This window comes from Aulonocara sp. 'chitande type north' Nkhata Bay, linkage group LG1, assembly GCF_057382095.1.
Source record: "Aulonocara sp. 'chitande type north' Nkhata Bay isolate Kocher_YH1m ecotype deep benthic linkage group LG1, A_spYH_male_GT1.1, whole genome shotgun sequence".
NCBI lineage: Eukaryota > Metazoa > Chordata > Actinopteri > Cichliformes > Cichlidae > Aulonocara > Aulonocara sp. 'chitande type north' Nkhata Bay.
The window spans coordinates 30,248,386-30,272,424 of NC_141344.1; the positions used below are offsets into that span (position 1 = coordinate 30,248,386).

General features: G+C 40.3%; 1 protein-coding gene across 2 annotated transcripts in view; it reads left to right on the plus strand.

Annotated features, from left to right (window-relative positions):
- Positions 1-24,039, plus strand: part of adamts7 (a disintegrin-like and metallopeptidase (reprolysin type) with thrombospondin type 1 motif, 7) — a 91,986-nt gene that overhangs the window by 25,670 nt on the left and 42,277 nt on the right. For both annotated transcript variants that reach the window (XM_086292880.1, XM_086292870.1), the window contains exons 7-13: positions 975-1,124; positions 4,421-4,564; positions 14,475-14,619; positions 18,655-18,747; positions 19,278-19,423; positions 21,640-21,809; positions 21,908-22,041. In XM_086292880.1, coding sequence (XP_086149006.1) covers positions 975-1,124; positions 4,421-4,564; positions 14,475-14,619; positions 18,655-18,747; positions 19,278-19,423; positions 21,640-21,809; positions 21,908-22,041 — 982 coding nt within the window. The remainder of the gene's footprint in view (positions 1-974; positions 1,125-4,420; positions 4,565-14,474; positions 14,620-18,654; positions 18,748-19,277; positions 19,424-21,639; positions 21,810-21,907; positions 22,042-24,039) is intronic.

The window sequence follows — 24,039 nt, forward strand, 5'->3', positions numbered from 1 at the left end:
ACATTTTGACTGCACAATTGTGAGCTTTTTGTTATGCACAAAAACAACATTTTCTTTTATTTATGGACCATGATTATTTAATAAATGCTGATAATTTATTTTTGAGTAATTTCTTCATATACATCTACGCTGTATGTAAATAAAAGTGCCCGTGTGACATCTGGGACACAGTGTGACTAAGAACTCTCTTTTTGTTATTAACTTATGGCTTTAAAAAAAAAATCGAGATATATATCTTATATCGCCATCCAGCTAAAAAATATCGAGATATGAATTTTGGGTCATATCGCCCAGCCCTAATGCCAGGCCTAAAAAGACTATCTAGAGCGGGAGAGCAGCATCTGAGAGTCATGTTCTGAACAAACAGGGGAAAAATGAATCAAATACCTGGCACAGGACCCGAGAGATGCACCTGGCTTTTCACATTGATCCATCTACTGTTCACTGAAGCCTCATCAGAAATGGTGCCTCTCAAGAAGCCATTCTTAAGGAAGGCAAACATTTGTGCTTTTCATGATCCCACCACTCAGATATCTTTTCTATTTCCTCTGTCCTCCTCTTGTTCCCTAGATGATCTGCTCTCTTTTTCTACCTTGTTTAGCTAATGAACCTTGTCTAAGTAAAGTAGTAGTGTGAGCAGCAGCAGCTCATATGCTCCACCTGTGTCTACACAGCACAAAGTCACTGTAAGGGGAGGAAGCGTGATAGCAAAAATGTTAAAACACTCTTCTGGCTTTAAAAAGCTGGATTTGCAATTTGAGCTGTTATCTGCATATGTTAAATATTTTTAAATGTAAGATCTGAGTAGAAAGTAATGCATATGTAAAATCCAGTTATGCGTTTTATTCATTCATTCACGTCTCAAATGAATGAATGCTTCCAGTCATAAAAAGATCATTATTATTATTTTTTAATCATTGCTTCACCCCCTTCTTCTGATATGTGACCAACAGTCTGTCGTCTTCTTTCCACAGAAAGGACATCTGCGCATCCGTCAACACACCTTGTGAAACCCTGGGTCTGTCGCATGTGGCAGGAATGTGTCAGCCGCATCGCAGTTGCAGCATTAGCGAGGACACGGGCCTCCCACTGGCTTTCACTGTAGCACACGAGCTAGGACACAAGTAAGGTTTTGGTGCATGCACACATACAAACACAACCATTGTGGCATTCTAGTCTTTGGAAGGTCAGTCAGTGCAAACATTCAGGCCCCGAGTTTCACCAGCGAGCCAAAGTCATGTTCGTCAGCACAAACGCTCTGTTAGTGTCTTGTTCATCAGCCTCTTTATAAAACATGAAGCTTGATCCTGGAGTCGACTTTTCATATTCTAAAATAAATCCATTATAACACTGGATATGTAAAAAAAACATCAATACATTTTTTTCATTACAACATTACACATTACAACTGTACTTTACTAAGATCTTCTTAAATATCACCCTTTCTTCTTTTAACTGCTGGTCTAATAACAATAGACCGAGCAATAAAGAAAAACAGTACGACACAAGACGCTAAATAATAGATTAACACATGAAATAAAAGCAACACTCTAAAGTGATCTCAAGTCAGGGTGTTAACACATTTCCTGTTTTCTGAAACAAATGATATTTGAAAATTGTGTATCTAAGTGTTTAATTATGTATGTAATTAGACCACTCTGCTCTCTCTATAAAACTCACCAAAGTTGCCCTCGTCAGGTATTAATTTTAACAGGATGAAACAACCTTGGAAGACAAAATAATTGATATTCCAAAGCAACCAGTTTGCTGAGAACATTAGTGCTTTCTGCTCAATTTGAACTTATTTTAATTTCATTTGATTTTTGCCCTCTGTTTGTTTATTGGTCAATTAACCAAACTGTTTAAACATTAACATAAAATAAAAAAAATTAAAAAAAGTTACCTTGCTGCTACAGCCGCATAATCCTCAAGGACAGACTGCTATTTGTATTCGGCTAGTGCAACACTCATTCAAAGTGTGTCTGCTCAGAACTGGCTGTTATTGGCTTAAAGTAAGAGCGAGTGCTTGAAGTCAGTTGTCGCCGCATAAATACAACGTGTTATTAAATTCGCAGCTGATTCAGGCTGCCCACATTTAGTTGTAAAGCAGAAAAGAGGGAAAAGTCTCGTTAATGTGCCCAGAAGAAAGAACGAGCCAGTGCTCGTGTGAATTTGTAAGGCCAATAAGTCCAGTTTAATAAAGAGCAGCTTATGCAAACACACATCAAATCTGCGGTGAATCGGATGAGCTGTTGTTCAGAAAAGTAAACAACAGGTGCACACACACACACACACACACGCAAGAGCTGAGTCTCTCATTATGCTCTTATTGTCGCTTGGACTCCATCTACACACAACTACACAAAACCTTGCTGTTTTGAAAAGGCGACTGCTATGAGCATACACACCAAAAAAGTGTGTGTGTGTGTGTGTGTGTGTGTGTGTGTGTGTGTGTGTGTGTGTGTGTGTGTGTGTGTGTGTGTGTGTGTGTGTGCATTGCAGGTAAATGATATAGCAAAATCTCCAAAGTGAACCCGAGGACCAGCTTGGTTATAGATAACGTAAAATGTATTTTAAAAATGTATTTTATTATTCTTTGAGATGAATAAAGGATGAACACAACCAAACAACTCAGTCCTGCATGTTCTCGGATCTACGTCAACACACACACATCAGGTCTGAGGTAGATCGGACGGACTGCTGTTGAGCAAAGCAAACAAGAGACACGCGAAGGAGTCGAGTCTTTCATTATAGTCTTATTGTCACCTTGACTGCATCTATACAATCATAAATCACACCCTCTTCAAGCTAATTCAACTTGACTCCTGTGACTTGAAAGAGTGAGTGGTTGATAGCTTAATTTATGTCTTAATTACTGTACTCAGATCAACCTATACTACAAGTGTGTACTTGTACTACTTTTATTAAGTCAGCTTAGGAACTTTGTCCTTGAAAATGTGCTGAACAGACCCTATTTTTCACAATTTATATATATGGTTTGTTTGGTTTTACCCTTGAATATATGTCGAGGTTATTTTCTTGAAGGATTGAACAGGTCTTAGGCTGAAGGGAGCCTATTGTGAACACAAGGGTGTTCTTATTATGACGACAAAATTAATTCAGAGCATGAAAGGCTATGAAAGTTATTTTCTTCATTCAAAACCACAATGGTACAATTAGACTGCTTAAAAGGGTAAAAAGAAAATATTGTATATATTTGTGTTATTGCCTGTGTTTTATATTATGTGATTGGTCTGATTGTTTGGTTTTTTGCCACTTTATTGAGGGTCTTTTTTATATTACTGATAAGGATACACATGGTGCAAGTGTACTGTATTTCTTCCAGTTACCATGAAAATCCTACATCACTGTCTCCTGCTACTATATTGTATAAACATGGTGCTGCGAATCATCTAAAAAAAGCTGTTGTATTGTAAAGTTGTATTATTACCCTGGAAAACAGCTATTCTGTAGATGGAATATGTCTACTAGAGTATAACAGAAAGCCTTTTCTTTTTTACAGGGTCTCTGGCTAAAATTGAGAAAATTAATGCTGCTATGCTTTGTTGAAACGAAGAACAACTATAATACTGAAATACACATGATCATACATGTAATTGTTTGATTAAGCTTCATTTATGATTTTAATGATTTAATGAAGTCAGATTAGTTTGTCTAAGGTTTTCTTCATGCTCATTCATCGATAAGCAAAGCGCAGATTTTTCAATTCAAAATTAAAATCCAAACTTGTTCTTGGAACTCGTCACATGTTAAAAGAAGTTACATGTTAAAACCCCAATTTCCTTTAAAAATTAATTCCTAGAAAATGATGATGAAATGCATTTGCTGTACTTGAAAGAAGCGGATTTTTCTTAATCGACATCCATCAGATGTTGAAAAACTTGCAGCCAGTCATCGCTGAAGTTTTCATTGGCATTACTATTCTCAACCTTGAAAAGTACTAAGCGCTCGTAAACTTTTCTGTATTTGGCAGCGCCCTATAATTTTAAATCTATTGCTTTTCACTTTCTCTCTCAGGGTGCAATGGTAGTATCTAAGAAAATAGATCCTAGAGCTCCAGATGAAGAGAAAAAGAAATTCAGGCTAAAAAGAAGGGGTGAATGGCCTTTTCCTCATCATATTCACATAAGTAATGTTTGTGTAGTCATGCTCTCTGCAAGAAGAAAGAAACTCTGTGTCTCTTGTAAATGAGACATTAAGTCTCAGTGGGACTACCTGGATAAACAAAGGTTACATGAATAAAAAAACACAAGTTCTGCCTGTTTTGATGTATTTTAAACATGTCGAGTGCTCATAATTCTTTGTTATACTACACATGCGGCGCTTTGCCTTGATATACATGTTACATGCTGTGCCCCCTCACTTTTTTCCCTTTTTTTGTGAATCCTTTTTATCACAGTTTTGGGATTCAGCATGATGGCAGCGGTAATGACTGTGAACCCGTTGGGAAACGACCTTTCGTCATGTCTCCACAGCTCCTGTACGGCACCTCTTTGCCCAGGTGGTCACGCTGCAGTCGCCAATACATCACCCGCTTCCTAGAGTGAGTGCCTGTTTGTTCTGTATGACTGTGCTGCTGTGTAACATACATGTATATAGGCTTGAGGATTCACGTGCCCTAAACATTCTTGGATTTCCCTGCAGTTTCCCTGTTTGCTGTCATCTGTCACCAACATCTAGAACCATTAGCAGATCACAAAACTAAACCATCACTACATAATAAAACTTCCTGACCAAGATACACTGAATTTAAAAACACTGAAAATAAGTTACATAACACTGTTTCAAATGACCTTTAACATTAGAGCCCTTTGGGTAATAATGGCTTTTCACATTAGTACAGAAGAGAGGCTGTTCTTCACTGCTGAATGCTTTTATTACTGTGGCAATGTTATCTTAGAAAATTATTTCTATTGAAGGGCAATGGCCACCTCATTGTTAAACCCCTTAAGTTCAGCAGCACAGTTAATGCCGCCCACTTACTTTAGTGACTGACATTAAAAAAAGGCCCTCTAACCCACCTCTCTTCTACATCTGATAGTCAAATAGTGACCCAGGACTAGTAACTGTGACTTCTAACTTCATTTAAAGCTCACTGGACAGTCAGTAATTCATATGTGATGAAGTTGAGTAAAAGCCTAAATAGAGTACTTCTTTTTCTTGAATCAACGCTTTGTTTAAATGGATTTTGAAACAGACATTTCTGTCTGTGACAGTCTTTAGTGAGCTTTTTACATCATGTACTGATATCAGTTTTGCAATGTTCCTGTTGAACTGTGCAGTTTTTGGGCTTGTCTTGCCAATATTAACTTATACTCAATATTATTAAATTATTGATAATAGTATTTGATAAAAACAATGTATACTCAATAGTGTAACTTTCAGTATATGGCTGTATACCCCATCATACGTTCCACCATCTGGCTACTTTTACACTACAGTCTGCCAGTGTCTCTCAGCTGTACAGACAGCTGCTACCATCAAAGACTTGATTCTTGCTTCAGCAGCACATGTGCTGAACGTCTGAAATATTTCACCATAACTGCCCCAGTTTCTTTGCTCCGAGCATCTGGAATTCATTTAGTGGGTGTTCAGCTACTTGACAGTATCGTCTTCTTGACTCCACTGTGGGAGTTCACGGTGATATTTACACTTGTGGGAGTTTGCGGCACAAAAGCCAGTGGTTTGTGTGTTTATATGAGTTATGTGTTTATTTGTGTGTCTGTTTATGACAGATAGTTTAAAGTGGGGAAAAAAAGTCTAAAACCACTTAAAACCAGCACTTCCAGTTAGTTCAGTCAGTATGTGTTTTAATCAAAACAAACTCGCCTATATGTATTTTGCAATATTTTGACTATAGTGTGTTAGCATATATTTTAGCATTGTGCTCAAAGCCACAATGCATTAAATCATGGTTAACGTGAGGTTTTATTTTTCTTTCCATTTTATTCACTTAACTCTACCCATCTCACCCCATTTTTCTCTGCCACGTCTCTGCCGCTGACTGAAAGACAAAGCCTCTATTGTATATATAGCTTCATTTGTCCCAGCAGGCCTCCATAGCTCGCACTGCTTCAGAGGTCTGATCTGTAGGTGTCATTTCATGTAGAAAGTGAAAGGTCACACTGAGCTAACGACTGATATAATCACATAGATGGGCTACTAAACAGAGCCTCGCTTAAATGTCCAGACTGCTGAAAGAAGCCCTAAGATAGCTCACACATAACAGTGTATGGCTGGATGGATATATATATATATATATATATATATATATATATATATATATATATATATATATATATATATATATATATATATATATATATATATATATATATATATATATACATATATATACATATATATACATATATATATACATATATATACATATATATACATACATATACATATGTATATATATACATATATATATATATATATATATATATATATATATATATATATACATATATACATATACATATATACATATATACATATATACATATATACATATATATATATATATATATATATATATAAAGGACACTGGATTGTTGACAATTACATTGTTTTCAATTATGAATTCTTAAAAGTTCTAGATGGTGAAAGAGCTGGTGTTTTATTAGCACTAAAATAAGAGTCTTCATCAAGATAAAGTTATGATGGCCCTGTGTTAAGTAATGTGAGCTTTGTAACATGATTTTTAGCTGCATGTATCTAGTTATGCTTTTAAATAATGCAGCCTGGAAACACACTTGAAAATCAAAAATAACAAAAGTAAATAACCAAAACTGTCATCCTTCACTTGTTTGTAAAGCTTTAATTTAAAAAGATAATAAGCATGTGTCACTAAAACTGTGATTAAATGGTAAATGGGGTGCTGCCTCTGTAGCACTTTTCTACTCATACTGGGCAAAAAACAAGTGACCTCTGTCAAATTGCAAGCGCTGACTTGTAATGTACAAAGAGTATTTTTCCACAACTAGGTCCAGGTGTTGCCCTTTCACAGATTTACAGGACTTGAACTGCATTTTTATGGGGGGTGGTACCTGAGCAGAGCACGCAGGAACCAAGTTACTTAAAACTCATTCATGTTCTCATGTGCAGTTAAGCAGGGTTACGTCTGAAAAAGTTCAAGCCTGAAGTGCATGTGTGAAAACAGCTAAATTTATTATGAATCTGGACAGACTTTGATGTAAGCTGCAACCTGACTGGTTGGTAAAGACAGCAACTCTGGAGACATCAAAGACTGAATGAAACTACTTGTTGTAATGTGACAGAGGCCACTTTTCATCTTTCTATTGTGTATATGTTTTTTCTTTTCTTTTTTTCTGCTACTGCACATACATGAGATTGTTTGACTCTCTTGAGTGCTTTGAGTGCTCAGTTGGAGTAGAAAAGTATAAGTACCAGTCATTTACCATTTAATCTCATTAGCCAGTTCACATGCTTATTACCATTTTGATTAAAGCATTAAAGACCAATGCAGGACAACTCTTTTGGGTTCACTAAAGCAGAACTGTTATTTTTGGTTTTCGAGTGTCAGTATATGAATGTTGGGAAATGCAGTTTTAAATGCAGTTATTTAGCAGCTTGACCATAGATGTAGCTAAAGCTCACATTACTTAACATCATCACAACTTTATCTTCGCAGAGATCAAAGTCCTGGTCAATTAAATCGACAGATCCAAAGAATCAAAGTGATTCATCCGTACATCAAACAACTTTTTTCCTTGGCCGACACTCTTAAACCAGGATTTTGATGGATTTGTCTGCTATTGTCATGATATAGAGGGGTTTTTAGCTGAAAAACACGTGGTCCAACAAGCTTGACAGGAGCACTATCAATTAGCTATTTAGCGCCATCGCCAGGCTAACATAGGCCAAGTGTTGCCAAGTGTTCAAGCTCTATATATTTTAGTGATTGGTTAGGATAAGTAGAGTTTCCTAAAATGATGCAAGATTTGTTGGCTGGACATATATGATGTGAACCTCTCATTCTGCTCGTTGGAAACCAGTGTGAGACGATTGAGTAGATCTGCTAGTAACTAGTAGAAAACTAGTAAGTGTAAAACTTACTAGTAGAGGAGTGTTACGAACTTGTATGTCCATGTGTTTGTTTGTGCAGGTGTTGTGTTTTTTTTCTATGTTAATTTAGCTGTGCCAGGGCCCTGTTCCGATTGGTGCGTGGATATACTGCCCCGGCGTGATTGGATCCAGCTGGAGGACCCGCCCATTAAAGTGTGCCTCGCTCATGTTATGGCCTGGCCCTAGACGGGTCGTAACATGAATTGGGGGCTCGTCCTCTGCCTTTTTCTGTGGGTTTTCGCGTGTGTTTGGTCTGTTGGCGGTTTTCTTGGGTGTGGGGGTGGTAGGTGTGTGGAATTATGGAGTTTTCTTTGGATGATTTTGTTACTTCGCCTTCATGGGATAAAATAGTGAAGTGCAGGAAAGCGGATTTGCTTATTATTGCTAGTTGTTATGATATTCAAGTGTCCTATGGTGCCCGCAAAGCGGAGGTTAGGGACGCTTTGTGTGCAGAGCTGGTGGAGCGAGGCATCCTTCCTGCCCCGAAGGCAGCTGTAGAGCAGCCTGATGGCGGGGGTGTGAAGGTGGCTCCGGAGGCTGAGCCGGGGCCGGATGCCAAAGGGCCTGTTAACGTGCTACCAGCCGAGGCGGACTCTGATGCAGCCGAGGCGGACACTGATGCAGCCGAGGCGGACTCTGATACTGCTGGGGCAAAGATTGAAGCAGCTGGGTCTGGTACGGCCGGGGAACCCCTGGCGGGGCGGTCTACGGAAGATCTCTGTTTGACCCTCCGTATAAGGGAGGTGGAAACCCGTGCTAAAGAGCTTGAGGTACAAGCAATGCACCTCCGTGTCAGAGCTTTGGAGCTGGAGCGAAAGCCCTCCACATCTGCCTCTAGTCATCCTGGTACGTCCACCGCTGTCCCAACAGGTTTTGACATCACTAAGCACGTTAAACTGGTTCCCCCGTTTCATGAGGCCGAAGTGGATTCCTATTTTAACGCTTTTGAGCGTATAGCGGCCGCGTTAAGCTGGCCGAAGGAATTTTGGCCGCTGCTGTTGCAATGCAAACTGGTTGGCAAAGCCCAGGAGGTGTGTACCAGTTTATCAATTGAAGATAGCCTGGATTATGACATCATGAAGAAGACTGTGTTGCAGGCATATGAGCTCGTCCCAGAAGCCTACCGTCAAAGATTTAGGAAGTGTGAAAAAACCGCCAATCAGACATTTGTGGAGTTTGCCCGTGAAAAGAGTCGCTTGTTTGAACGATGGTTGCAGGCCAGTAAAGTAAAGGATCTCGAGGGGCTGAAAGAGCTTCTTTTGTTAGAGGAATTCAAAAAATGTTTGCCGGACCAAGTAGTCATTTATCTGAATGAGCAAAAGGTGACCTCACTTGCTAAAGCGGCAGTGATGGCTGATGAGTTTACTCTCACCCACAAAACTATATTTTCAGCCGCTGTCTCACAGAATATCAGGGTGGGACAGGAAAGGAAAATAAAGTCACCAAAGATAGGACTGAAAGATAGACAGGAGGATGGTGTTAATCGCGACTGTTTTTATTGTCGCGAACCCGGACACCTGATCGCTGTCTGTCCTGTGCTCCGGAGGAAAGAGCAGCGCAAAGGCTCTAAAAATCCAGCGGGCGTAGGTCTCATCAAAGTTGTCCCTTTGCCTAAATCGCATTCCACTCTCACCCGTGATTTGCACCATGCGGATGTGGAAATAGAGCCACGTTTTAAACCATTCATCACGAAAGGCTTTGTTTCTGTGACGGGAGAAGAGAGGGATAAAGTGCCTGTTACTATTCTTCGGGACACAGGTGCGCATCAGTTGTTTATGTTGGATAGTGTACTGCCATTGTCAGATAAAACTGCTTGTGATTCAGATGTGTTGGTTTGGGGAATTAAGATGAGCGTTCTTCGGGCGCCGTTACACAAAGTACATTTGCATTCGCCCGTGAAAACGGGGCATGTTAAAGTTGCGGTGAGTTCCCAGTTGCCTATTAAAGGGGTTTCATTTATTCTAGGAAATGACTTGGCTGGGGGAACAGTTTTTCCACCGCCTGAAGTGGTGGAAACGCCTATTTCTTCTGTCACTGATGTTGCCGCCCCTTTATCAAGTGTGTTTCCTGTTTGTGCTATTACTCGTGCGCAATCGCGCAAATTTGATGATGTTGTGGATGTTGCTGACACGTTTATGGCGACGCTAGACGAAAGAAAATCTCCCAGCCGTGAGAGTGGCAGAATAGGAAGCGGAAATGATGTAACAAAACTGATGCCAGAGCTGGATGAGAAATTGAATAGGGATGCATTGATAACTGCTCAGCAGAATGACTCATCACTGGCTCCCTGTTTTCTATCTGCAGCTAAGAGTGCAGGAAGTGAATCTCCCACTTCTTATTTTGTGCAAGATGGAGTTCTTATGAGGAGGTGGTCCTCTGACCGGTGTGGTTTGCCTGGTGCTACGCAGGTGGTGGTGCCGAAGCCACATCGAGGGCAGGTGCTTAGCTTAGCGCATGATGCCAGCATGGCTGGACATCTTGGGGTGAACAAAACTTATCATCGGGTGTTGCGCAACTTCTTTTGGCCAGGGTTGAAAGCTGATGTGGTGGCATATTGCCGTACCTGTAGCACATGTCAGATGGCGGGGAAACCTAACAGACCCATCCCACCTGCTCCGTTACATCCTATTCCAGTAATAGGTGAGCTGTTTGAAAAAGTAATATTGGATTGTGTGGGTCCCCTGCCAAAAACTAAATCCGGACACCAATACATACTAACAATAATGTGTTCAGCAACAAGGTTCCCGGAGGCAATTCCACTACGCACGCTGAAAGCAAAACCGGTGATAAAAGCACTACTTAAGTTTTTCTCTACTTTCGGGCTTCCAAAGGTTATTCAAACAGACCAAGGAACGAATTTTACTTCAAAAGTGTTTGCACAGGTTGTGGAGGAGTTGCACCTAAAACATGTAAAATCCAGTCCATACCACCCAGAAAGTCAAGGTGCTCTGGAGAGATTCCATCAAACCCTCAAAGCTATGCTGCGCAAGTTCTGCGCAGAGTCGGATAGAGAATGGGATGAGGGTCTGCCGTTATTGTTGTTTGCCGTCAGAGAAACCACTCAGGAATCCTTGGGATTCAGTCCGATGGATCTGGTGTTTGGACACGTGGTCCGCGGTCCCCTCCGCCTTCTGAAGGAGAAGTGGTTATCAGAAACTTCTGAAACCCAGCATAATGTTCTGGATTATGTTAGCGGACTTCGGGAAAACCTTCACCTTGCATGTCAGTTAGCTCGAGAAAATCTGTCACATACGCAGGCAAAAATGAAAGCTCGTTATGACAAAAAGGCTGTTCGTAGAAGTTTTCAGCCGGGAGAGAAAGTGTTGGTGTTGCTGCCTGTGGTAGGGTCCAGTTTATTAGCTCAGTTCGCTGGCCCATATGTGGTGGAACAGAAACTCAGTGACAACAATTATGTGATCCAGACCCCAGACCGCCGGAGAAAGTCTAGGGTTTGTCATATTAATATGTTAAAATCGTATCACTCGAGGAGTCCTTCGGGTGCGCCGTCTCCAGTGTGCGCCGCTAGTGTTGTTTCTCCTTATGAACCCTCTGATGACGGGCTACTCCAGAAAAGTGAAGCGCTGGGTAGCGGCCGATTGAAAAATTCGGAGATCTTAAACGATATAGAAACATATTTATTCCACTTGTCTGAACCCACTCGAGCTGACATCACTGATCTGATAGAGGATAATTTATCACTCTTTTCTGACCATCCTCGTCAAACTGCTGTCCTGTGCCACGACATTGACGTGGAAGGACATAAACCGATTAAGCAGCATGCTTATCGAGTGAACCCAGTGAAAAGAGCGATAATGCAGAAGGAAGTTGACTATCTCTTAGAACACGGTTTAGCCTTTCCGAGTGCCAGCGCATGGAGTTCGCCGTGTGTGCTAGTACCAAAACCTGACAACACTCCTCGGTTTTGTAATGATTACAGAAAAGTTAACGCTGTTACCAAACCTGATTCATTTCCTCTTCCTAGAATGGAGGATTGTATTGATAGAGTGGGATCGGCATCTTTTGTAACCAAACTTGATCTGTTAAAAGGTTACTGGCAAGTACCTTTAACTCCCAGAGCCTCTGAAATATCTGCTTTTGTCACGCCAGATCATTTTCTCCAGTACACGGTTATGCCGTTTGGGTTGCGTAATGCACCCGCTACTTTCCAGCGCCTTATGGCCAAAGTACTGGCGGGCGTGAATAACTGCGATGCCTACTTGGATGATGTTGTCATTTTCTCATCCACCTGGTCTGACCACTTACAAACACTCTCCCTCGTTTTCAGCCGTTTTCAGAAAGCCTCGCTTACACTAAACCTAGCCAAATGTGAATTTGGCAGAGCCACCATCACATATCTGGGAAAACAGGTGGGTCAGGGACAGATACTGCCGGTGACCGCGAAAATACAGGCGATCGTTGAGTTTCCAGTCCCACAAACGAGAAGGGCGCTGCGCCGATTTCTAGGAATGTGTGGTTATTACAGAGGTTTTTGTAAGAACTTTGCCACTGTTGTCGTTCCTCTCACCGATTTGATCAGTCCGGTGAAGCCTTTTGTGTGGACGCCTGTTTGTCAGACTGCTTTCGAGTCTGCGAAAGCATTACTGTGCAGTTCCCCTGTTCTTACGGCACCAAATTTCATGTCCCCTTTCAAGCTCGAGGTTGACGCTAGTGCGGCTGGTGCAGGAGCTGTCCTTATGCAGGAGGACCATTGCGGCGTGGATCGCCCAATTTGTTACTTCTCAAAAAAATTCAACAAACATCAGATGAACTACAGTACTATTGAAAAGGAAGCCCTTGCCTTGTTGTTAGCCCTACAGCATTTCGAGGTGTATATCGGATCCAGCTCTATCCCTGTTCAAGTGTTCACTGACCATAACCCATTGGTATTTCTCTCCCAGATGCAAAACTCAAATCAGAGACTTATGCGTTGGTCCCTTCTTTTGCAAGACTTCAACCTGCAGATCAAGCATAAGAAAGGGACAGAAAATGTCATCACGGACGCCCTGTCGAGAGCAATTTTGTAGTTCAGGAATTAAACAATAGGAGGATTGTTTAATTCTTATGGAAGGGGGTGTTACGAACTTGTATGTCCATGTGTTTGTTTGTGCAGGTGTTGTGTTTTTTTTCTATGTTAATTTAGCTGTGCCAGGGCCCTGTTCCGATTGGTGCGTGGATATACTGCCCCGGCGTGATTGGATCCAGCTGGAGGACCCGCCCATTAAAAGGAGTCTGGAGTGCTACAGCGGGAGAGGTCCTCGCGTTTCTCCTCATCACCCAGCAGTAGTCCTGTGGTAGCCGCTGGCTGCAGTATACGCTTGAAAGTTGTGGAAGTGGAGTGGGTAGGGGTGAGCTGCCGTTTCTTTTGATCACCCGTTTTCTCCTGTTTTGAGTTAGTTAAGGAGGTCAGACTCTGTCTTTATTTTTGACTTTGTTTTGGTAAGGTCAGGGGTGCGGGATTTGTGTAGGTTTGTTTTGTTTATTGTTTTGGCCTTGGCTCACCCTGAAGTGTTGACACTCCCGTTTTGGTTCTCTTTATTCACATTGTAAATAAATCACCTCATATCTAACGGATTTGTTTCGTGTGACTGCTTGGGTCTTGGGGGGGAAGCGAGTGCCTCGCTCATGTTATGGCCTGGCCCTAGACGTAACAAGGAGTAGTAGAGGAAGATGACCTTACTCTGAGCATCCTTCTTTGCATTACCTTCATGGGGCTCGAAATTCTTGTGTTACTAAAAACAAAATACAGGACGAAGTAAACCAAATCACTTATCTTTCTCCTCATCTTCCACTTGACACTGTGATGCCTGTAAATAATTTTTCTGTTGGAGTCTATAATTATACTTGACTGCTGTAATCACATAATTAAACACTCGCACGTTGATTGTCAAGCTGTGGATGGAGTGGGAAAGAGAAATGCTCTTTTGAATGAAATGTCATGCAGAGAATATATGCCTGCAGTTGATTATTATATTCAGATGGGCTTTGTAGCTGTGTATCAACTGTGGTTTTCTGAAACGTTTCCGCCTTTTAATTACAGTGCCCTCATCTAAGTTGTCGTTTGTAGGTATTTGTATAGCCACTGAGTTGTGCAAGGGCTAGTGTTACTCCCACATTAAGTTTTTAAAGCTATAACCTGTCAAAATTTGTACGTTCGGCATGTTGTTTCCTAAAAACAATCAATAAATGAAACCCTCAGGGTTTAGTAATAACCAATGTAGCCTTTGTTATTGTACATTTGCTTCAGTCACCTATATAAAGAAATCAGAAAAGTTGTACTATACTCCACAGCCGCTGACATTTTTATAAACTGCGATCATTTCGTTCTTTTCTCTAACTTCTACCTTCCTCCTCCCTCACAGCCGTGGCTGGGGCTGGTGCCTCGATGATGCCCCGGTGAAGGATAGGTTGTCTCTATCTACGGTGCTTCCCGGCGTTCTGTACAGTGCTGTCCATCAGTGTCGGCTCCAGTATGGATCAGGATCCCTGCTCTGTGATGACATGGATGTAAGATTCTCTAAAATTACACAATTAAATGATAGTCTTTGTCCCGTAATCCTTAAAAATGTTCTTATGATGTTTTTGATCAACCCCAAAACCTTAACGACTGTTCCCTGATTCAGTAAGAGCTTTTAGATCTTCTGTTCTTTCTTGACATGAGTTTCTTTTCTATGCACTATACATCCATCTTTTTCCTTGGTTTTACTGTCTTATTTCTGACAAATTTTAAGGACATTAAACCACAATAGTGTGATTTAAAATATTACCCCACATAAACTGACTTTGGCAATATCTTTGGCCATTCCTCAGAACTGTCTGTCGGCTTGAATTAAACTAAGAGAACATATAAGGAAAACATTATCTGCTCTGCACCAATTTCTGCGTTTCTTTAACCTCATTCCCCTGAGTGCAATGAAATAACAATGTGTTGCTTACAGTTATAACCTTTTAATAACACACAAGGCGAAAAAATAGCCTAAAGAACTAATCTAAATGGACTAAACAGCCATTTTAAAATAACTGTGGTATCAGTCAGTTTAATATTTATTGAGTTCTTCCATGTGGCTGCTTTAATTTTGTGTCCACGACATTTACGTTGTGTACACATACATACACTACCGGTCAAAAGTTTTAGAACACCTCAATTTTTCCAGTTATTTATTGCAAATCAAGTCGTTCAAGTCCAATGAATAGCTTCAAAGCTCCAAAACTTCAAAATAATTTACATTTCTGAATCATACAAAAAGGCCTTTTTCAGGGAACGCAAAATATGTTAACAATTTAAATCTGTTCTGCAGCAATGGAGGCTGATCAAGCCTTGAAAACTGGCGCTACTAATTCCTACAGGCACTCCAACTTTTCTGGATTACTTACAAACCCCTCTGTCTGCATAAAGGCAGTGTGGCAGCACACCGTGGTACCATACCCTCGTGAGCATCAGTTGAACAGTATTGTACTGCAGGAAAGTAGTGTGTTGCTACAAAAAGAAGAGAAGACTGAATCTAACATAGTGTGTCGCTGATAGTGCATAGACAAGGTGAGTCCTTCTTCTGTTTGTACCTGACCTGACCTTTTGTTTTGGTTTCCTTGCTTCTTAAGTTATTTAACACTGACCAATGAATCATTCAAGTATACAAAGGCTGAACCAGTGTTGTCTGTGCATAACAGACAACCTAACAGAGAACTTGGTATATCACTGCATGATGTCCAGTGGGTCTTTAAAAGGATTTGAGGAAACTGGACTATTGGAGGAGAAAAAATAAAGTGGAAGGCCTAAAAAAATATCTACAGTAGATGAACAATGTAGTCTTGTTCTTGAGACATGGGAACAAATTCACAAAAGACCTGACACAGGACCTCAATTCAATTCAATTCAATTTTATTTATATAGTCTATTTATATAGACCTGAGAAATGCATCTGGCTCTTGAATTTATCCATCTACTGTTCACTGAAGCCTCACCAGAAATGGTCTCAGTGGAAGGGAGGCTGTCAAGAAGCCATTCATAAGGAGGGGAAACTGGGAGACGAGGCTGAGGTGTGCTAATTATAAAGGACTGAAAATCAATGGCTTGAGCTTTTTGTACTTTGCTTCTGTTTTTTTAACCTTTAATTTAGAACCACAGCAAGTGCTATATTTTTCTATTTCATTAACACCGGTAAAGCCAATTTATCTAACTTTGGTAAGGAAAATAATACATTTATGCTTTTATTTAGTCAGGGAACACATGAAGACACAATAGTGGAATGACATGCAGCAAATGATCCAGCCAGCAGGGAAGTCTTGCTCCTTTGGGCATTTGTGTGTCCGGCACTCACTTGGCATTGTTTCCCTCCCACCTTTTTTGACAAAGAGGAAGAAAAAAACAGCTCTTCATGGGGAGATTTTTTTGTGCAAAATAAATGTGATGTATTATTTGAGTCCTTCAAAGTTTAGCAGGGCTGCTGTTCTTTATGTCTGGGAACACATATAAATAAATCCTATACAGCCTCAAGCAACAGGTTCTTGAAAAGACTGGACAGATGAGGACCACACACATGCATTTTCTTTATACGAACAATGCAAGAGCAGTAAAGTGTGTGGATTTTACAAGCGCCATCCTGACTGGAAAAACGACTGTGGGAGGCCTAGAGATTTACAACACCTACAGCCTACTGTTATGAAAATTCAACAAATCCCTTTTCTTTTTTTACAGCTTGTTTACATAGCTCTTGGAGTGCCCTGAGTTTTCTTGTAATCACATGCATTAATGTTAACACTGACAGACTTTTCATGGAATGACTGCTGTTTATAAAATGGTATATTTAGAGGAATCTGGGGCCACGTAACGCATGAAATGGTCTGTGTTTTTAAATATTAAATTCATACTTGTTTATTATACGATATCAACACACACAAAAATGCACAATATTTGTCACTTGTACTTGATTTTGAGTTAAATGTTTCCTTAAAAAATGTTTTAGTTGTGCGGTGCAAATCAAACCTGTTCTGGCATCACACATTTGAGGTTTTGGGTTTTTAGACCTTTCAAAGTAGTTCGGGTCATTCTCAAGGAAGTCTCAATTGCTTTGAGATAAAGACATATACATACATATACATTACATATATTGCTCGATTCAGACAGATTGAATAATTTGAGAGGTTGCTGGGGGGGTTTTTGTATTGACTCTCTGCGCTTTTTGTATGACATTGCATGCTGAAAGCTAAACGTGGCGAAGTCCAGGATTCTAATCCAGGTTGTATTTTTGAAAGCGCAAGTCTTTCAAATTTCATCCATTAAGGGATTATCAGTCGCTGTCACTTTTCCATTTCCCTTAGAAGTTTATCTCTGTGTTGAGAATTAATTATGCATGCCTTTGTTAGTCTTTCCTTGGTTTTAACTGTGACTTAACCAGGTAAGAACCTGAGTGTTTCAGAAGCTGAAATCTCAGAAATGTCTACATCATAATCGTGTTGTCCACATATTCATCACAAATGTCAAGAGATGCAAAGGGGAAAGGGTCAAGACAGTTGGACCAATCAGTCGGGGACCTCCTAGATATTTTTGACCTTTTGGTGTGTTATCAGCTATAAATTTCCACCTCTGTAGGTCGTTGGATTGATTATTTGTGCAAATGCAGGTCAGAGTTCCTTTCACACTGTCAGAGCATACAGCATGACCAGCATTACAGAAGAGTTAACAATTCTGGGGAACACACTCACTTGTCAGAGGCTGGCTGTGAAGCTGAACATGTTTGTACAGGAAATATGATGCTGTCGCTATAGGGGATGTTCAGCTTAGCTGAAATCAGGGTTGATCAGCCAGATATTTCTAAGGCTCATTGATTTTTATATCTGATCAACATTGGAGTTCTGAGGATTGCTTGGCCGAGCCACCTGATTAAGAGTTCTTAGTTTTTGGACCAGGCAAACAAACATATTTTAATAAGTCAATTATAATTTAGTTTTTTGGTTTTTTTTAAGACAAAGTCAGGACATGGACATCAGGTTAACTCTCAGTAATGGTATTGTAAATTCATTCAGAAGTATATGATGCATAATGGATGACAGAGTGAAAGAATAGAAATCCGTTCATATAAGGCACTGTGGTGCATTTCTAGAAGAAGTCGATATCAGGCATCCCTGCTGGATAGCTGCAGCCGGTAATCCTCATCTGATCTGCCGTGTCTGAAGAGAGGACACATCTTATCACTCAGAGCAAGAGCAAACATTAAGCTTTATGAGTGGCTGTAGGCGTCATCTATCGTTATTAATAATATTATTTTGAACTACAGTTAAAAATATGGATATTTGGCATATAAGATAAGATGCTAGCAACTCCAGTTACTCATAGAAGAGCATCAAACACGCATTATCTGCAAGGCAATATGAAAATTAATCAACATTCTTACATGCAACATTTTCAGTAAAATGCAATAGTTATGCCTGTCCACTATTTTTATACAGTATTTACTTGTGTGATGTACTCTAAAAATATATGAAAAGCAAGCAAAAAAAAAAGTGCTGTGGGTGTGAGATATTAATCTTTATTTGCTCTTCCAGAATGTATGCAGCACTCTGTGGTGCACTGTGGGAACAACCTGCCACTCAAAGCTGGATGGGGCTGTGGATGGAACAAGTTGTGGGGAGGACAAAGTGAGTTTTTCCTCTCATGACCGAGACAGGAAGATGATCGTGATGAGATTGCTTATATTGGTGTTGACAACTATCAGTTTTTTATATCTAGGAAGAAGAGTTTTGTATCTGGGTAGTCTTTTCTGTTTGCAGTATTGATTTGTATCTTTGTTTGACTGAGAATATTGGAGTCAACATATGGAAACAGGACAGTCTGATTGGTGAAGCATCCTTAGAAAGTCAACGCCCATTCCTGCAAATAGTTGTTTAAATTTCTATTCCTCAAAGAAAGGAGTGTAAAAGCTATACGCGTGAATTTTTTTACTGACACATCTTGTGTCATATTCAATGTAGTAAATAACACTAAATCAATGGAGCAAGAGTACTCCCACTTTTCCATCATCCGCATTACTTAGAAGACAAAATACACAAGAGAAAACTGAAAATGTTGAGTTCAAACTGTCTTATGATCTTACCAGAACAAAACAATGGAACTCTTTCTTTTGTGCTCATGTATTTAATGATGAAACTTTTGTGTCCTTTGTCATTAGTGGTGCTTTGGTGGGCAGTGCGTTGCAGTTGGATATTACCCTGAGATTATAAATGGCGGCTGGGCGTCCTGGAGCCCGTGGTCAGCCTGTTCGAGGACCTGTGGTGTTGGTGTCCAGAGCGCTGAAAGAGAGTGTGATAACCCAGTGTAAGACTCCTAGATATTTATTTAGTGCATGCAGTCCTGATATTTTCCTTTTTGGTAGAAGAAAAGAACACAAACACTGATCCTTTGATTAAATTTAAAGTAAGCTGTAGGTGTTTATATGCCGCACGGCTATAACACAGCTCTTGCCTGCACGTCTTCCTCCTATTCTTTCTTTGATTTTTCCTGCCAACAAAAGCAAAAATGCCCAAAAAAATACTATTTAAAAAAATTACATCATGTTTTTATTAGTAGAGTCCTGTAAAACAGAGTGCTGCTTGTTTTTACCAAGAAGACACACTTTCAGACAGTAATGAGTAAAATGAAGAGGCGAACCGATTCTGAGCAAAAAATAAAATAATAACAAAAAAACACCACAGTGTAATTTGATTGATGTGTAAATAATGAAAGTAGCAGCAATAATTCATACACTTTCATTCTCCTGTAGCCTTCTGTGGATTAATTTGGAACAAAAGAATCCAAACAATACATCATACTGGATATATATGCATGCCTTTATTATTAGGGTAGTAGTTACTTTAGATTAATTGAGGTCATGCATTATATCTGGTTATGCTACACAGTAATAAAACAATAATCCTTGTTCCAAATGCTGACTTTGAACAAAAAAAAATAAACAAGAAAAAATTACTTTAATTAGTTGTATTAACATCAAAAGGATATTTTCATGTTAATGGCATTAAATGTTAGGACTCAGTGTGTGGACACCTGCTGTGTAACTCTGTAGCGGTTGTTTGTACATTGCGTACATTTACAACAATGATCCTCATCAGTCAGATCTCTGTGTCAGTAATACTTAACAGCTGTAACTAATTACTGAAGTTATACTGTTGCCATATGGCTAAGTGCACACATAGATCCTGTAGGTAACCTTGCGTAGCTGCAGTAAACCTGGATCGCATTCTGGTGAGGATGAGCTCGTACAGGCAGATCTGTGTGTGACTCTGCAGAGTAAACACAACTTCTGAACTCTGTGAAGTGATTTAAGGATCCGGTTCGATACCGAAATGTAGAAAAGTCTTGATGTTAAGGCTTTGAGCTCTTATTTGACCTGAGATGGGTTTGGGCAGTGAGGCAGAGTGAAACTGAAGGTGAAGGCATGTGACTTTTCAACCCTACACATAAGACGAGCAAAGACTAGTTCTGTATAAGTAGGAAAAATACATGGTGGAGCGATTTTGTTTTTTTCTTTGTAAAAGTAAAAAATATTTTTGAACTCAAATAAAATATAATTATCAAAATTCATATGCAGGCAACTGTTTTATATAAAATTCTTATAATATGTGTATTTATTGTAAAGTTACGTTGAAACCAAGCACACCATTGTTTTTCTTGTGACATTAACAATAAGTTTGATGTGTCACATGGCCCTCTTCCTATTGGAAAAACAAAAGTTGTATCCAAGATGGCCGACTTCTAAATGGCCACCATGGTCACCACCCATCTTGAGGAGTTTGCCCCCCCACATACATATGTGCCACAAGCAGGACTTTAATATCACCAACCATTCCCATGTTATTACGGTGTATCCATATAAATGGCCCGCCCTGTAGTTTTGCATTTATAGCTGATCTAAAAGCTCTTTATGTGCAGCAGATCAGTTTCATGCTCTATAGGTGATCTGGGTTAAGCTGCGTAATTTCTTTTAAATATATAATTGAATATGTAATTGTGGAATTGAAAATCCAATAACTGGAATATGTCAACAGGATGTCAGCAAATGTTGTAATGTCAGCAAAGGATGATGTCATGTAATATTCCGATAGACGATAAACGTAATTAACTGCAGAACCCCAGTTCTTACAGTAGTTTCATTGCAAAGATTTAAACATGCAATGTTTTTGCTATTCACCAAAACTGAGAAACATATTTGAAGCTCTGCTAAAGCCTGGCAGTGAAAATGCAAATAAGTGCAGCTTGAAAAAGTATATTCTGTACATTTGACTGCTTGTTTCATAAAATTGGACAGGTGAACGATCTTAGGGTGATTAGATAAAAGTATAAACTTTTTATGCCGCGAACCCATAATTGTTATTCACATGTTTATGTGGCCTATTCTAATAGGCCTTTGTAATGTCTAAATTTACCCGCTGCTTGTCTACTGGTTCTGTGCTTCAGAGACAAATGCTTCCTATGCTTGTTCAAAAAAAAAAAAAAAGTACAAAAGCATTCAAATAACATTGTTCCCTGTTCTGTAGTCCTAGGTACAGAGGGAAGTATTGTCTGGGAGAGCGACAGAGATACAAGATCTGTAACACCACACCTTGTCTTCATCACCTGCCCACGTTCAGGGACATCCAGTGTAGTCACTTCAACAGTCAGCCATACAAGGGCAAGTTCTACAAGTGGGAGGCAGTCATCAACACGGGTGAGCGGATTAAATTTGAGTCAGCCGCTGTTGCTTCTGTTTTTTAAATTTCCATTTTCACGCCAACACTTTGTTACCGCTTCTCTCTCTGAAAACAGTGAACCCCTGTGAGCTGCACTGCCGTCCACTGAATGAAAACTTTTCTGAGAAGATGCGCGATGCTGTCATTGATGGGACGCCTTGTTATGAAGGCAACAAAAAGCGAGATATATGCATCAACAGCATTTGTAAGGTATTAAAGCAATACAAGGCATTCTCTCTATATCTCTCTATATCTATATCTCTCTATATCTATATCTCTCTATATATCTATATATATATATCTATATATATATATAGTTATAGTCCTCAGGTTTGAAGGTGTTTCTTCTTTTGACTGAAAAAAAACTTTGTATTGATTGATGGGAATCTTTTTTCTTCTGTTGCGTTTGTGCTTTGTCGCTCATGCAGTAAACTGAGTTGGTGCTCGTCTTGTTTTCTCTGCTGGCGAATTTTGTACATTTGACATTCTGGGTCACAATAAGCATGCTGATTAAAAAAAAAATAGAAAAAGAAAGAAGGAAAGACGGGGAAACAAATCTGGAGGCTGTTATCTTAAGATAGCAGCCTGTTCTTGCCTATCGCCCTGGGCTAAAATGCCAGTCATTGAAACAGACACTATTTGGGTACCGAGTGGACAGCAGTCTCTGACTTCATGACATTTTGTGACATTTTTGTCACACACCCACACTCTCTTTGTCGAAGATGACCCATTTGTGGTTTTTGATTCAAAAAAATTAATTCTCCGTAACATAAAAAGCAAGTATTATTCACATAATACTTGCCCCCATATGTTACACCCCGGCCTAGGCAACCGGAGTGCAACACGAAAAAAGTAAAAATAAAGAAAAAAAAACCCCACAGAAAAAAACCCCCACTAAGGCTCTCCACCAAAATCCCAAAACGAAAGTATCCCATAACGAAAGTATTGACAAACCCATTCACAACTATTTACAACAAACTATTTATTTACAACACGGGGGGAGATCGCGACCATGACACACTGAAACACAGGGTTTAAATACCTAGAGGGAGCAATCAGGAAAATGGACAACAAGAGGGAAACACAGCTCACCAGCTGGAAACACCGCAAAAACACTCAGCTCACTAGCTGTACCCACACAAATGGCACTCTGGCCCAGAGCTCACCCTGCTCTGGGCTTAAATACCCTTAATTGCTGATGGGAGTCAGCTGCGCCGGAGGGAAAGGTGGCATCTCAGGTAGGAGGTAGTGGGACACGCCCACACAGGCACCCTCAGGAGAGAGAGAGAGGCCCTGCTAGGGCCGTAACACCCCCTCCCATAAATGCAAACCCATGGTTTGTCAAATTTATGTTAGCAAGGGGTGCAGATCTGAAGGGTGGTTTTGAACATGAACCGGAGAAAGGATCAACCAGCGGCAGCTCAGGGTTAGTTGGCCTCGTACACCGATTACGGGGTGCTACCGAGCAATTGTGCTCCAGGTTTAGCCTTTCCGTAGGCCTGGCAAGCTTGTCAGTTTGAGAGCCACGACTGACCTTTCTCAAAACAGGCCCCTTTTGTGTTGAGTGGGCTTTCTGTTTGAGTACCAGTTTGACACAATTGGCAACCACATGGCCAGGCTTGTGACAGAAAAAACACAGTTTGGGCCTAGATCTTAACACCATAACTGCATTTTCCTTCTTAGCTGGCCCACTTTTACCTGTCCAGGCTGCGCTATAGTGCAGAGGGATACCCTGTCCTACCGCACTTGCTGTATGAATCAGCTTAAACTCATCTGCCAGGGTGGCAGCTTGCTGTAGAGTTGTAACCCTCTGTTCACTTAAATAAAGGGCCACAGACTTAGGAACAGAGTTTTTAAAATCCTCCACCAGCATAAGCTCACGTATGGACCCCACATCATTAACCTGGCTTGCCGCACACCACCTATCAAAGAGCCTCGCCTTCTCCCTGGCGAAGTCAAGATAGGACTGTCCCTGCGCCAACTCCAACCCTAGAAAATGCTGCCTATAGGCCTCAGGTACCAGTTCATAGGCTTGGAGGACGGCACTTTTGATCTTTCCATAAACCAGGCAGTCCTGCCTAGACAGACCAGAACACGCTTCTTGAGCCTTACCTGTCAACCGACACAGCAACATCACCCCCCACACATCTTGAGGCCACTGCAGTGCAGTTGCCAGGCGTTCGAACACACTGAAAAAGCTGTGAACAC